This window comes from Crinia signifera, chromosome 5 (assembly GCF_055691185.1).
Source record: "Crinia signifera chromosome 5, ASM5569118v1, whole genome shotgun sequence".
Classification (NCBI taxonomy): domain Eukaryota; kingdom Metazoa; phylum Chordata; class Amphibia; order Anura; family Myobatrachidae; genus Crinia; species Crinia signifera.
The window spans coordinates 92005802-92017931 of record NC_139221.1 but is presented as its reverse complement, the minus strand read 5'-3'; the positions used below and the strand labels follow the sequence as shown (position 1 = coordinate 92017931).

At 45.2% G+C, this 12130-nt stretch overlaps 2 protein-coding genes across 7 annotated transcripts in view; both read right to left on the bottom strand.

The window, feature by feature from the left end:
• LDLRAD4 (low density lipoprotein receptor class A domain containing 4) overlaps positions 1–12130 on the bottom strand; it is a 356202-nt gene that overhangs the window by 5932 nt on the left and 338140 nt on the right. For all 6 annotated transcript variants that reach the window (XM_083187703.1, XM_083187702.1, XM_083187704.1 and 3 more), the window contains one exon: positions 14–67. In XM_083187703.1, coding sequence (XP_083043829.1) covers positions 14–67 — 54 coding nt within the window. The remainder of the gene's footprint in view (positions 1–13; positions 68–12130) is intronic.
• The window catches only part of MC5R (melanocortin 5 receptor), a 977289-nt gene that overhangs the window by 787273 nt on the left and 177886 nt on the right, over positions 1–12130 (bottom strand). The gene's annotated exons all lie outside the window — the stretch shown is intronic.

Here is a 12130-nt window from a genome sequence, read left to right as displayed (position 1 = left end):
AGGTGAACCATACCTCGGGTGCGCCTTGCGCTGGGACCAAGCTATCAGAAGGCCACAAGCACCTTTCCTAGGAGAGAAAAAAAATGGATTCAGATCAATTATTTATAACAAATCCTTGCAATCAGAATAGTCAATATACTGAACATAAAATATGGTCTGGATAGCTCAGACAAGTTGCAATTAAATTAAAATTATTAAATCTTAAATTTTATTGTCCGATTTAATTAAACCGTAAACAAAACACAGCAAAATAATGTAGCCAGTTATGCTGCTTTCACACTGCCTAAACGGGTAATGACCCGGTATTTGTAAATGGGACTTTAAAACGGGTCTGAGCCATAAGACCCTTTCACACTGTGTTGTAAACGGTATACTGCTGGTTAATTATGTTTTTTGTACCTTTCACATTGAACCCGTTGTGAAAGGTACATAAAACGGTAATCCAGCCGGTGTCGGAGTCCTGTGCAGTAGTAATAATTACATCGGCGGCTGTGTCGGGGGGTGGTGACAGGGAGCGATTGATCATGGCTGCCGCTGTGTAGCCTGGAGCTGCATCGCGCTGCTGCAACATCAGTTGGCGGAACCAGCGGAGCAGCTGGAGGATGTTAAACAGGGAGAGCCTGTGCTAGAGTCTGTTGACATGGGTAAGTGTGGCTACCCCATCCCCCAGGCCCTGCTGTTGCACACATTGCCGGCTGCTATCATTGTTTAATCACCCGGGCTGGGTGTAGTGTAAGCGGTGGCTGATTCCCCAGGGTCATTGCATGTGAATGGGCTACACATATAGCGCCAGCACAATCTGTAGTGGAGTATGCTGGCTGATATACCATACACAGGCATCCCACTGCTTCCCTTTGCTTTGGTAATATTTAAAGACCAATTCCTATAGATCAGGGCTGGGCAACACCGGCCCTCCAGATGTTAGTGAACTACACATCCCAGGATGCTTTGCATTAGTTTTGCTATGTGGCCATGCTGAAACTGATGCAAGGCATGCTGGGATGTGTAGTTCATCAACATCTGGAGGGCCGGTGTTGCCCAGTCCTGCTATAGATCATATTGATCTAACAGTGATGTAGAATTTTGCGTTCTAAAACAAATATGTGACCTAACCAAAGTGTGTAAATTTGGCAAATTGTGTTTGCATACAATGAGAGAAGGTGCAAGCGCTGTCAGGTGTACTGCTTTGCTTTTGTTTAGGTTGTCACGCTAATGTACTGGATTTGTATTATGACTGTAGGCTGCTAGCGTCAGTGTGATGATGTGGAAGGGGGGGGGGTGTTTGTAGTCCAGGTACCAGGGGAGAGGGATCTTAAATACCATTTAAGACCCTTTCCCACTGCCCAAAAAAACGACTCTTAAAACGAGTAGGACACTGCTGTTTACCCGTTTAACAAATACCAGTATTTGTTAAACGGGTAAAGCACCCTGGAGCTTTCCCACTGCACCTCTACCCATTTAAAAAGGCTAAAAAAAAACAGCAATTTACCGTTTAAGAGCTGCAGTGGGAAAGGGGTATAATTCATGTGTAAAACTCATGCAAGCAATATTTATATAAATGTTATTTCTTTTCACTCATATGGAGAACGCCTGTCACAGCTGCTATAAATCACAGGAATACATTACATGGACTGAAACTTGTACAAAACACCCTGTGAAGATGAGAAACTCTTGTGTTAGAGGGGCAGATTTATTAATCTTGGTAAAGTGATAAAGTGGCTTGTACTTTATCACTGGGCAATCAGCTGCTACCTGTCATTTTTCAATCCAAGCCTGCAACTACACAGTTGAGAGCTGATTGGCCGGTGATAAAGTACCAGCCACATTATCACTTTACCAAGCTTCATAAATCTGCCCCTGAGTTCAGAGTTCTAGATTACCACATTGGTCCCCAAATAGGATACTGTGGCACCTACAGGGGTGCCCTGGGTTGGTGGTCCAGGACCAATTACATTTATTGATGGTCAATTTAATAGGCAAAACCAGTTTTTGCAGCTTGCAGTGATAAAATGTGGAAAAACAGAAGTTACAGTTCTTTAGAATTCACTCTATAACATGACAAAAACTCTATTTACTTAAATTTGTTTTCCTGAATTTCAAAATAAGAAACTTTGGGTCTATGGGTGCCGTGAAAAACATTTTCTTATACTGTAGGGTTACCAAACTATTTTGATCTGGGACCCCATCAGACAGTAAAAATTATTACAGGACCCCAGCAAATTTCCACAGAATGGACACTACACATGTGTGGTCAGCATTGCAGTGACACAAAACAGAAGTGAGGTCAGCACTAATGCAACCACTTAGTCTCTTCAGTTATGTTACAAATTATCACATCACACCAAGTGGGGGCTGGGGATGGTCCCTCGCACATGGAGCTCCATCTCCAAGCTCCCATCCTCGGCCCCTGGAGAAGGAGAAATGTGGCAGAGGAGGTGGAGGTGATGGATGGAGGGAAGGACCCAGCACAGGATGCGGCACTCCCCCCCCCCAGCCAGTAAGGTGGTGCATCAGCCATGACATGACTGCTAGATGTGGTGATCCCCATCAGCCGGTAGGATCCCCAATAAGGAGTCCACTCGGTCGTGGTACATGGCTATGTCACCCGGCTGTGACAGCGTAGGATTTCTGGCCTGCTGACCCCCACCAGCTATCCTCCAGCAGACTGCACCAGCTCTGGGTGAAACTCAGCAGCAGCGACCCCAAGGGAGGAGGTACGGTTACACTATCAGGGGCATCGCTACACTATCGTGAAACACAGCCCAGAGAGGGCCTAACTCCAGCCCCTAACCTCACAGACTTATTCTTCTGGAGTACCTGCCTTGATTGTGCCTTTTTTTAATATATTCATGGGAATGTTAACACTTATACCTGCTGTGAAGGCTTTGGGGATGGCAGAAAGAAGCAGTAGGAGACTGAACAGGTAGAGGCAGAGGGTAACTAAGGGGATGGCAGTGTTTGACCAGGGTTGGGGACAGCAGATTTTAACTAGGGGACTAGGGATGGCAGAGGGTGACCCTCCTATGCTGCACTTCAATCATTTTGTTACAGATTCAAAGTCCTGCTCTCCAAGTATGACTGCAGTCCACTGCTAGCTGCCTTGGTCATCTGCAAGGTTCCTACAACTCCAAAGCCCAAGGACACAGGTGCGTGCTTGCCATCAGCCATGTGCCCCCTATGGATATTTGCATTTAGATGAGAAAGTCAGGAGTGTAACCTCTTGATGGCAGAGGCTGCTGGGCAGGACAGGACAGACAGAGCACTGGGGTGGGGGCTGAACTGCCCGATGACTTCTCCAATCTCTAAGCCAGTGATCTGAGGAGTCTGAAAAATCAGTTGAATTACTATCTGTCAATACATCAGAGTCCTTGCATCACTGACAGGGATCCATGAAGTCATCAGCCTGAGGGTCAGCAACATGGAGTCGTGACCCCATGCAGGGATGGTCGCAACCCTTGAGAATTGCTGCTCTGGGATGCAGCGATTCAAAAACGTTGCAACTGGATTACCACATTGGTCCCCAAAAGAAGGAATTCTATTCCCCTAGAAGAAGGAAACCAGCCAATACTACATTTCTGCCCCTAATATTTTTTAAAAGCCTAATTTTTAACAGCAAACTCCATTGACATTCAGGTCATTGAAGATATAATTACGATTATTAACATTTTCTATTGCAAGCCCTCATATACATTGAAAATTGTAGAAGCAATTACAATTGTTATAAGAAAAAAACTGGATACAACTTAATACCAGAGATCACAAGCATAACGCAAACCTGGATGTACTGTACTGGAAATGTTTCTGTATTACTTGAGTCAACTATCCCAGATATACACTAATGGCCAAAGAATTCCCCTCCCACTTTGTCATCTCCTGGATCTAGAAGGGTAGAAGTCTGGCACTTGCATGACTGACTCAAACAGGTTTAGTCTACAGCACTTGATGCTATCTGACTGCCAAACATTTTGGATCCCATGAGTATTATATTATGTAATGAATACAGGCAAATTATACCAGCAGCCAGTAGATGGCACCACTGCTATATGGATGAATAAGAAATACTAAACACACACTGGAAAATGCCATCTGCATATGTTCTACATAGTTGTGTTTGGGAAGTCATTTTTCACTCTGCACCAAAAAGGAAAAAGCAATATATTTAAAATCCAGTAAAATATATATCAAATACTAAGAAAGCAGAAAACACGGTACTTATGTATTATCTGGGCTCCCATGTTAAATGCACCCCATTTTTTCATACCCCTACTATCCAACTACGCATGAAGATGACTTTATATAGTGTGGCGAGCGCAGCGAGCCACCGTGCCCGAAGCGTGGTGAGCGCAGCGAGCCCAGCGAGGGGACGCGGTCTCATAAGAAAAACGGGAGCCAGAAAACACCAATCACATAAAACATTGCAATAGTTTATTTGGAATCATAAAATGCTAACACGCATATATTAAATGAGTCAGGTGTATGTCTAGTGAGTGGCCTTAGCCACTCGCCAGGCAAGAGAACCTCACATACCATATATACTCGAGTATAAGCCTACTTTTTCAGAACAGTTTTTATGCTGAAAAAGCCCCCTTCGGCTTATACTCGAGTGAGGGTCCCACTTGAGTCAATAAGTTTTCCCATTTTTTTTGTTGTAAAATTAGGTGCCTCGGCTTATATTCGGGTCGACTTATACTCGAGTATATACGGTAAATATAAAATGAGCCATACACAAGTCCAATATATATGGAAACTTATGAAACTGTGGCAAGACCAGTTGTACCAGTAGTTAAACCATTTTACATTTAGTTATTATTATTGTATTTTGAGGTCTATGCTATGAGGTTTCCTTGCCAGCATATTTGGAATCTCCTTGAAGAACCTAGCGCATTTTATTGAAAATATTTTATTTTCCAATCTATTAAATTGTCTGTCCTACCAGCTCTGAGTCAATGTATTTGCTTTCCCAGCTATTGCGAAGAGATGAGAGAGAGATGAGCGAGAGATGAGCGAAAAAGGAGGAGAAAGGGAGATGGGAGAAGGATGACAGATGAGACAGTCGGCAGCAGCAAAAGGGTGAGTGGGACAGAGATTAAAGATAGGTGAAAGGAGGGGTAAAGAGATGAAAGATGGGCAGGGCAGAAATGGCAGACAGATGGGACAAATAAGAGAGACAGTAGAAATGCAGAAGACAGAATGTCAAGAGTATAAAAACAATTGGGATAGTAAAATACCCCTTCAATGGGGGCTTGCTAGCTAGTGCCCCGGTAAATAACGTGTTGAAAATACCCGTAAACTGGATAACAATGTATGAGTTATGTTCATCAGTGGCTCAGTAACAACTATGAGAGCTAATCCATGATAGTATTTAAATCTGTTTAAAGGAGTTTATTTCATTTACCGCTACCAAATGTACATATAGGGGGTGGCTCAAATGTTTTATGGGCACCCATCAGAGCAATCACCCCCATAGTATTAACCACTATACAACTTTTTCCTCCATCTAGACCAGTGGTTCCCAACCTGGGGTACTAGTACCCCTGGGGGTACTCTGCAGACCAGTTGGGGGTACTTGAAAATAATATTGGTAATGGCGGATGATGAAAAGGTCTTTTGATGGCTGAAGAAGAGCCATTGCCATGGAGACAAACCATGTTGTGTCATATGCCTGACCAGCAATCCACTGGGAGCTTCCCATGCTGCCCTCAGACATCAGCAGTCATCTGCCCAGCACTGACAAAGGTGGAGGAAGCAGCGGCATTAATCCTACCAGTGTTAGCGGGAATCCTGGAGATAATACACAACCAGTGTCTAGACACAGAAGGGCATGATTCCTTGCTGTATACTACTCCTCCGCTCCTCCTTAATATAAGGACATGCATAAGGATCCGCATACCGCTAAGTACTGTCCATATGTCAAAATGAGAGGAGGGGGTACTAATCAATGAAAAGTCTAACCAAGGGGTACGGGAGAGAAAAAAAGGTTGGGAACCACTGATCTAGACAAAACATTTACGATGAGGTGAAGTAGAATGTACCATCCTGTACTTCACCTAAACAAGTTGAAATAACCACAATTTGACTTTCGAACGGCCTAGTCAACAAATACCAAGGTGACTGTGTGTTATCCTTCCACTCTGCCAAGGAAACTGAAAATTACTAAAACTTTCTCTTTGCTTCTCTGTTTTAACAATAGGGGGAGATTCAATAGTTTTTGAGGGCACCCAAATTAATGGGTGCTCTTTGGAATTTAATTGCAGACCCCTAAAAAAAAAATAATTGATCCACCCCCTAAGCATCTTATACCAAATTATAGAATTTTCCGCCATTGCTACAGGCAATTCAATATTCTAAGAAGTATACAGAGTTTGCTGATTGCCTAAGGCAGGGCTCGACAAATCCCGGTCGCCATGGCGACCAGATTCTGCTTCCTGGCGACCAGATTTTTTTTTTTAATGGAGGAAGCAGAATCTGGTCGTGGCAGCCCGACCTCCCCCGCACACAGCCCACTGAAGCAGCCTGGCCTCCCCCGCACAGTCGACCGCAGCAGACCGGCCTCCCCCGCATAGCCCACGGCAGCAGAACGTCCTCCCCCCACACACAGCCGCAGCAGCCAGGCCATCCCCGCACAAGCCCCAGCAGGCAGCAGCCGGCCACCCCCCGCAGGGCCCGCACACAAGAATAGTGTTCGCCGCGCCCTGCCCGTTTTGTAAGTTACTAAGGCGCCCACCCCAGACTGCTGACACGCCGACCTCTGTGGTGTTTCAGCGCAGCTGACAGCCATTCTCAGCAGAGCAGAGGGAGAGGTGAAACAGTGGCGCGGTTAACAGTGACTGTTAGCTCTTCCCCGCTGCGCTGATATGCTGCTGATCACCTCTGCTTAGAGTGGCTCACTAGGGCATTATATCCATGGCACTGCTGGGGGCATTATATCCATGGCACTGCTGGGGGCATTATATCCATGGCACTGCTGGGGGCTTTTTGTCTGTATAGCTACTGGCAGCATGGCATTACTGGGGGCATTATATCTGTGGCACTACTGGCAACATGGCACTGCTGGGGGGGCATTTATCTAAGGCACTGCTGGGGGGGCATTTATCTAAGGCACTGCTGGGGGGGCATTTATCTAAGGCACTGCTGGGGGGGCATTTATCTAAGGCACTGCTGGGGGGGGGGCATTTTATCTGTATCACTACTGGCAGCATGGCATTACTGGGGGAATTATATCTGTGGCACTACTGGCAGCATGGCTTTGCTGGGGTGCATTTATCTATGGCACTGCTGTGGGGCATTTATCTATGGCACTACTGGGGGGCATTTTATCTGTAGCACTACTGGCAGCATGGCACTACGGGGGGGGGGGGTCAAATGCCCTCCCGTATGAAAAATGTGCTCTGCTTGGTGATCAGCACCCTGCCCTAAAATAAGTCCAATAGTGAACACTACAAGCTCCAGCAGGTGGCTACCCCTGCACACAGCACCAGCAGGTAGCATCCTGACCTCCAGTGCGCACAGCTGCAGCAGCCCAGCCACCCCCACACAGAGTCGCAGCATGTCCAGCTTCTCCTTCTGCTGCGAAGCCACCATGTACCCAGCTGCTGCCACCACTAACCCCCAGCCGCTGTTGGAGCAGGGAGACTTCCTTCCCCTGGTGACCAGCAGCTGCTCAGCCAAAGCCCCTGGGGCTGGACGGTGAGACCTGACCACTCCAATGGCACACCTCCAGCCTTAACTACAGCCTACTACAGGCCTGCCCTGGGGAAGGCCAGGCTGGGGGGCTCCCACAGTGGCACCCATAGCAACAAGAATTTACCCCTGGCAGAGCATGTTAACCATTGGTATCAAGCATGAAACCCATATCAACGAGCATGTAGGTAAGCGGAACTTATGTGGCATAATATGTAATTATGGCATATGGTATTATACGTAATAGGCATTACAGTGTGTGGCATATTGTGTAATGAGCATTATGATGTTTGGTATAAATGTGTAATGGACATTACGACGTGTAGTATATATTACATATGGCGTGTATTATGGCATGTTTTTTTTGTTTGATTTTTTGGTGCACGGCTTCGGCGCGCACGGTCCCTTTTATTTTTATATCTGGCTCCTACATTTTCATCCTGGCTCCTAGATTTTATAGAAATTTGTCAAGCCCTGGCCTAAGGGCAGTATTCAATGAGAAAAGTTCTCCGTGTTTTGTGGAGAATTTGTGCTTTGTTCGCCTTGGACGGAGCATTTTTCTCTCCAAACGCGAGCAACCCTATTCAATGTGAAATATTCTCCGTCTTTTTAAGTGATTTTCTCTGTCTCTCTCCGTGTAGCAATTCTCCATCTTTTGATGGAGAGCTGGAATGTGAACTTTTAAACGGAAAGGTTTTTTTTTTTAATTTTGGTGTAAAAAAATCAGGTTTTTTTTCCTGTGAAGGGGCATGTTATTTTTATTCATGTGCTTATAGCACATGAATATATATTTAATTTAAAAAAAATATATTTTTTTTCATTATTTTTTTTTTTTTTACACAGTGCAGCCAGCAGGGGGCCCGAGCGCTCGAGCCGCTCATTAGATATTCATATATTCACTGCACCCGATAGTTAATATGCACGTTCGGATGCAGTGAATACTGGGTCCCCCGCTGGCTATAGGGGGGGGGGCAGCCTGTGCTGCCTGGGTCCAGGGGAGCCCACCACCCCTATACATTCCTCTGGAGCAGCCAGGGAGACTTTAATCTCTCTCTGGCTGCTTCCGTGCTTCCGTCCCCCGGCTCCCTGAAAGCTCCCTGCTGCGGACGCTCGTCCGCTGCAGGGGTTAAGACTCGCCGCGAGTGGCGGCGAGTCTTAAATACATTGAATAGAGGGAGCAGGAGGCTCCGAACGCGGAGAATCTCCGCAAAAACAGGGAGAGTGCATGGAGAGCGAAATAAAACGCTCTCCATGCACGGAGAACTTTAACATTGAATACTGCCCCAAGTCCTGTGGTTCCCAACCCTAGTCCTCCAGTACCCCAAATAGTTCATGTTTTCCAGGTCACCCAGCAGGTACTTAAACGCACTCATCACTTAAGATTTTAAATGATCCACAGGTGGAGCTAATTATTTCACCTGCTATTCTGTCTGGAGACCTGGAAAACTTTCACTGCTGGAGGGTACTTGAGGACCAGGGTTAAAGAACCATGGCCTAAGTGACAAAAAGTTCTCTGCTCTGATCCACCATCAATGATAGATTAATAGTACTGGTATATACAGCATCTACCTCTATTCCTGGAATCCCTGAACTGACCATATAACAAGTAATAGTTCAAGGACTTTTCCTGGTTACATCACGGTTTTCAAAACCAAGTACAACCTACATACTATACTGGAGCTCACTTGTGCTCAATGAGATTACAAAATTCATTGCATAAGAGGGAAGCTGCTGGGTTAGCCCATGATCCACAATCCTAAGGTGGCCATACATCAGAAAGACATTGCACCCAATCATACAATCTCAATGGATTGTATGACAGATTGTGAGTACATTGTGTGTCCAAACCACCAAGGACTGCAGGGGAGATGAAGGGAAATTGGACACAATCATGATTGTAATAGTGTGTACACATGGTAAGATTTGGCTTCCGATGTTCCCAATATAGCGAACATCAGAAGCCATATCACATGCTTTTTTAGGGCTTGTGAGCCCGATGCGCTGCCGATGCACGCTCCTGTGTGAGCGCAAATTGGCAGCCAGATAGAGAGGGCAGGCAAGACTGTATAGTGCAGATCTGCACTATATAGTCTAAATTGTGCCACTCATGTATGCCGTGCCATGCGAGTCCCTATGCGATCTGATCGCATCGGGACTTGCATCTCCCGGCAGGATCTGCCATGTGTACACACCATAAGACCGGTGTTTCTGATGTATGGCCATGGCCACCTTAACTCTTTTAGATCCTAATTTTCTCTTTTCACAGGTGTTATCTACAGCAATGGTGACTGAGAATGTGTTTCCATATGTAACCTTATAATCTCATTGAACCTCATACAGATTGAAAATTTTTGTCTCCAGAAAGTTGCACAAGCCAAATACCAAGCAGTTTTACTACATTAACCTAGAATACACTATTACAGCAGACATTCTTTATTTACAAAAAGTCTAACTTCCTCTTTCCACACTACTAGGTTTTTAAAACCACTTCTGCTGCCATTTCAATTTGCTTTCAGAAAATGCCAATGTGTTCATTATATAATATTCCCATATGTCAATATAGAATAGCAATCACAAAATTGAGAGATGTCAATAAAAGTGGTTATACCCATGTCAACTACAAAGTCAGGGTTGTACACTCAAATTTGCTCTCAACAAGAACTACAAACCACATGCAGTTAGTAGCACATGACATACAACTAAAGGTGTGTACACACGGCAGGATATGCCGTGAGATGCAAGTCCCGATACGATTAGATCATATCGGGACACGCATCGCACGGCATGCATGGGGACAATTTAGACTATATAGTCTTGGCTGCCCTCTCTATTTCACTGCCGATTTGCGCTCACACGGGAGCGTGCATCGACAGCGCAGCGGGCTCGCAAGCCCTAAAAAGCATGCGATCTGGCTTCCGATATTCACTATATTGGCAACATCGGAAGTTATATCGCCCCGTGTGTTTATTACAGTGACCCTAACTCAATCAAAACGTAAACATGATTATTTTTGTATTACCACATTTATTTATTTATTTACAGTTTCTTATATAGCGCAGCTAGGGTGGCCAAAAATGAAAAATGTTCAGGATTTCAATCCCGGGATTGGAGTATGCACAGTCTAATGCCGGGCAATGTCTGAGCACATGCTCAGACGCTGCCCGGCTGTTCCCGACCCGGTGTGTGGCCTGTGCAGCGTGATTTGGTCATAGGTCACGCTGCACAGGACGCAGTGTGGCATCACCAGCACCCAGAACTCGCTCGATGGCAGGCCTATGCCAGCTTCATGCGTCATACCCGATGCGCCTCCCAGCCACCTGCGTCATTCATGACGCCTGCCCCCCTCCACAGCTCCCAAAAAGTAAGTTATGTGGGGGTACAGCGGCAATTTTCTTTTAGGGATGCCAATCCTGGGATCCCGGGAATCCCAGGATTGAGCTTTTTTCAATCCCGATTCCCGGGATTGAAAAAAATGCCCCGGTATTGGCATCCCTAAGCGCAGCATATTCTGTTGCACTTTACAATTGGAAACAACAGTGTTTAAACTAACTGGGTAGATACTAACCGACATGGAGGTAGGAGGACACTGCTCGCAATTTTACAATCTATGCAGTTTACATACTGTAGTAAAGAGATGTGTATGGAAGAAATCACTGAGCACATATTGTACATTCCAATTTATTTGCTTTCTTAAAGGGCTGAATTACAGCATAAATTATATTGGGGCAAATGTATTAAGCCTGGCTAAGAGATAAAGTAGAGATAAAGTGTAAGGAGATAACGCGCCGGCCAATCACCGGTGTTTGATATATGAAAATTGGGGTTGATTGGCTGGTGCATTATCTATCCAGGTACTGTATGTTCTGGTTCAAACATTGCTTCTAGACAAGTAGATTGGTCCCTATATAATGTAGAATCATTATGTACAGTATAAGAGAAATGGGCAAATATTTAACTTTTATACAAGAATCCCATGCAAGCTGGGCACGGTAGTGCACCAGCCATGGACTGCCATTAAAACTAGATTGCCTCCTAATACCTACCAATAGCCAGAGGTCAACTGTGCCCAGTTAGGACCTGTAATAAATAAGGTGCATGCCCATTGCACTTATGAGGTACAATTAGCAGAATTATGGCTGCTCGGTCTGATCACCTTAGTGTGTAGGCAGCACCCATGATGATCGGATCTGATCTGCTGGACATCATTCCTCTAAAGCAATGAGCCAATATTTTGCACAAAATGCAGTGTATATAAAATTTCTGACAATCTGCTAATAGTTTATTTAAAAACATCTGCGATAATATTAGGACAGGGAGAGGTTTGGAGGTTTGGATAGGAATTTACAAAACCCTGTGTTTCAAATCGGACCTTCGAGATCTTTAATCACTCTGAAATTCTAAAGCCAGACAGAATGAGCGTGAAATTGTTCAGGTATGCCTAACTGAACAC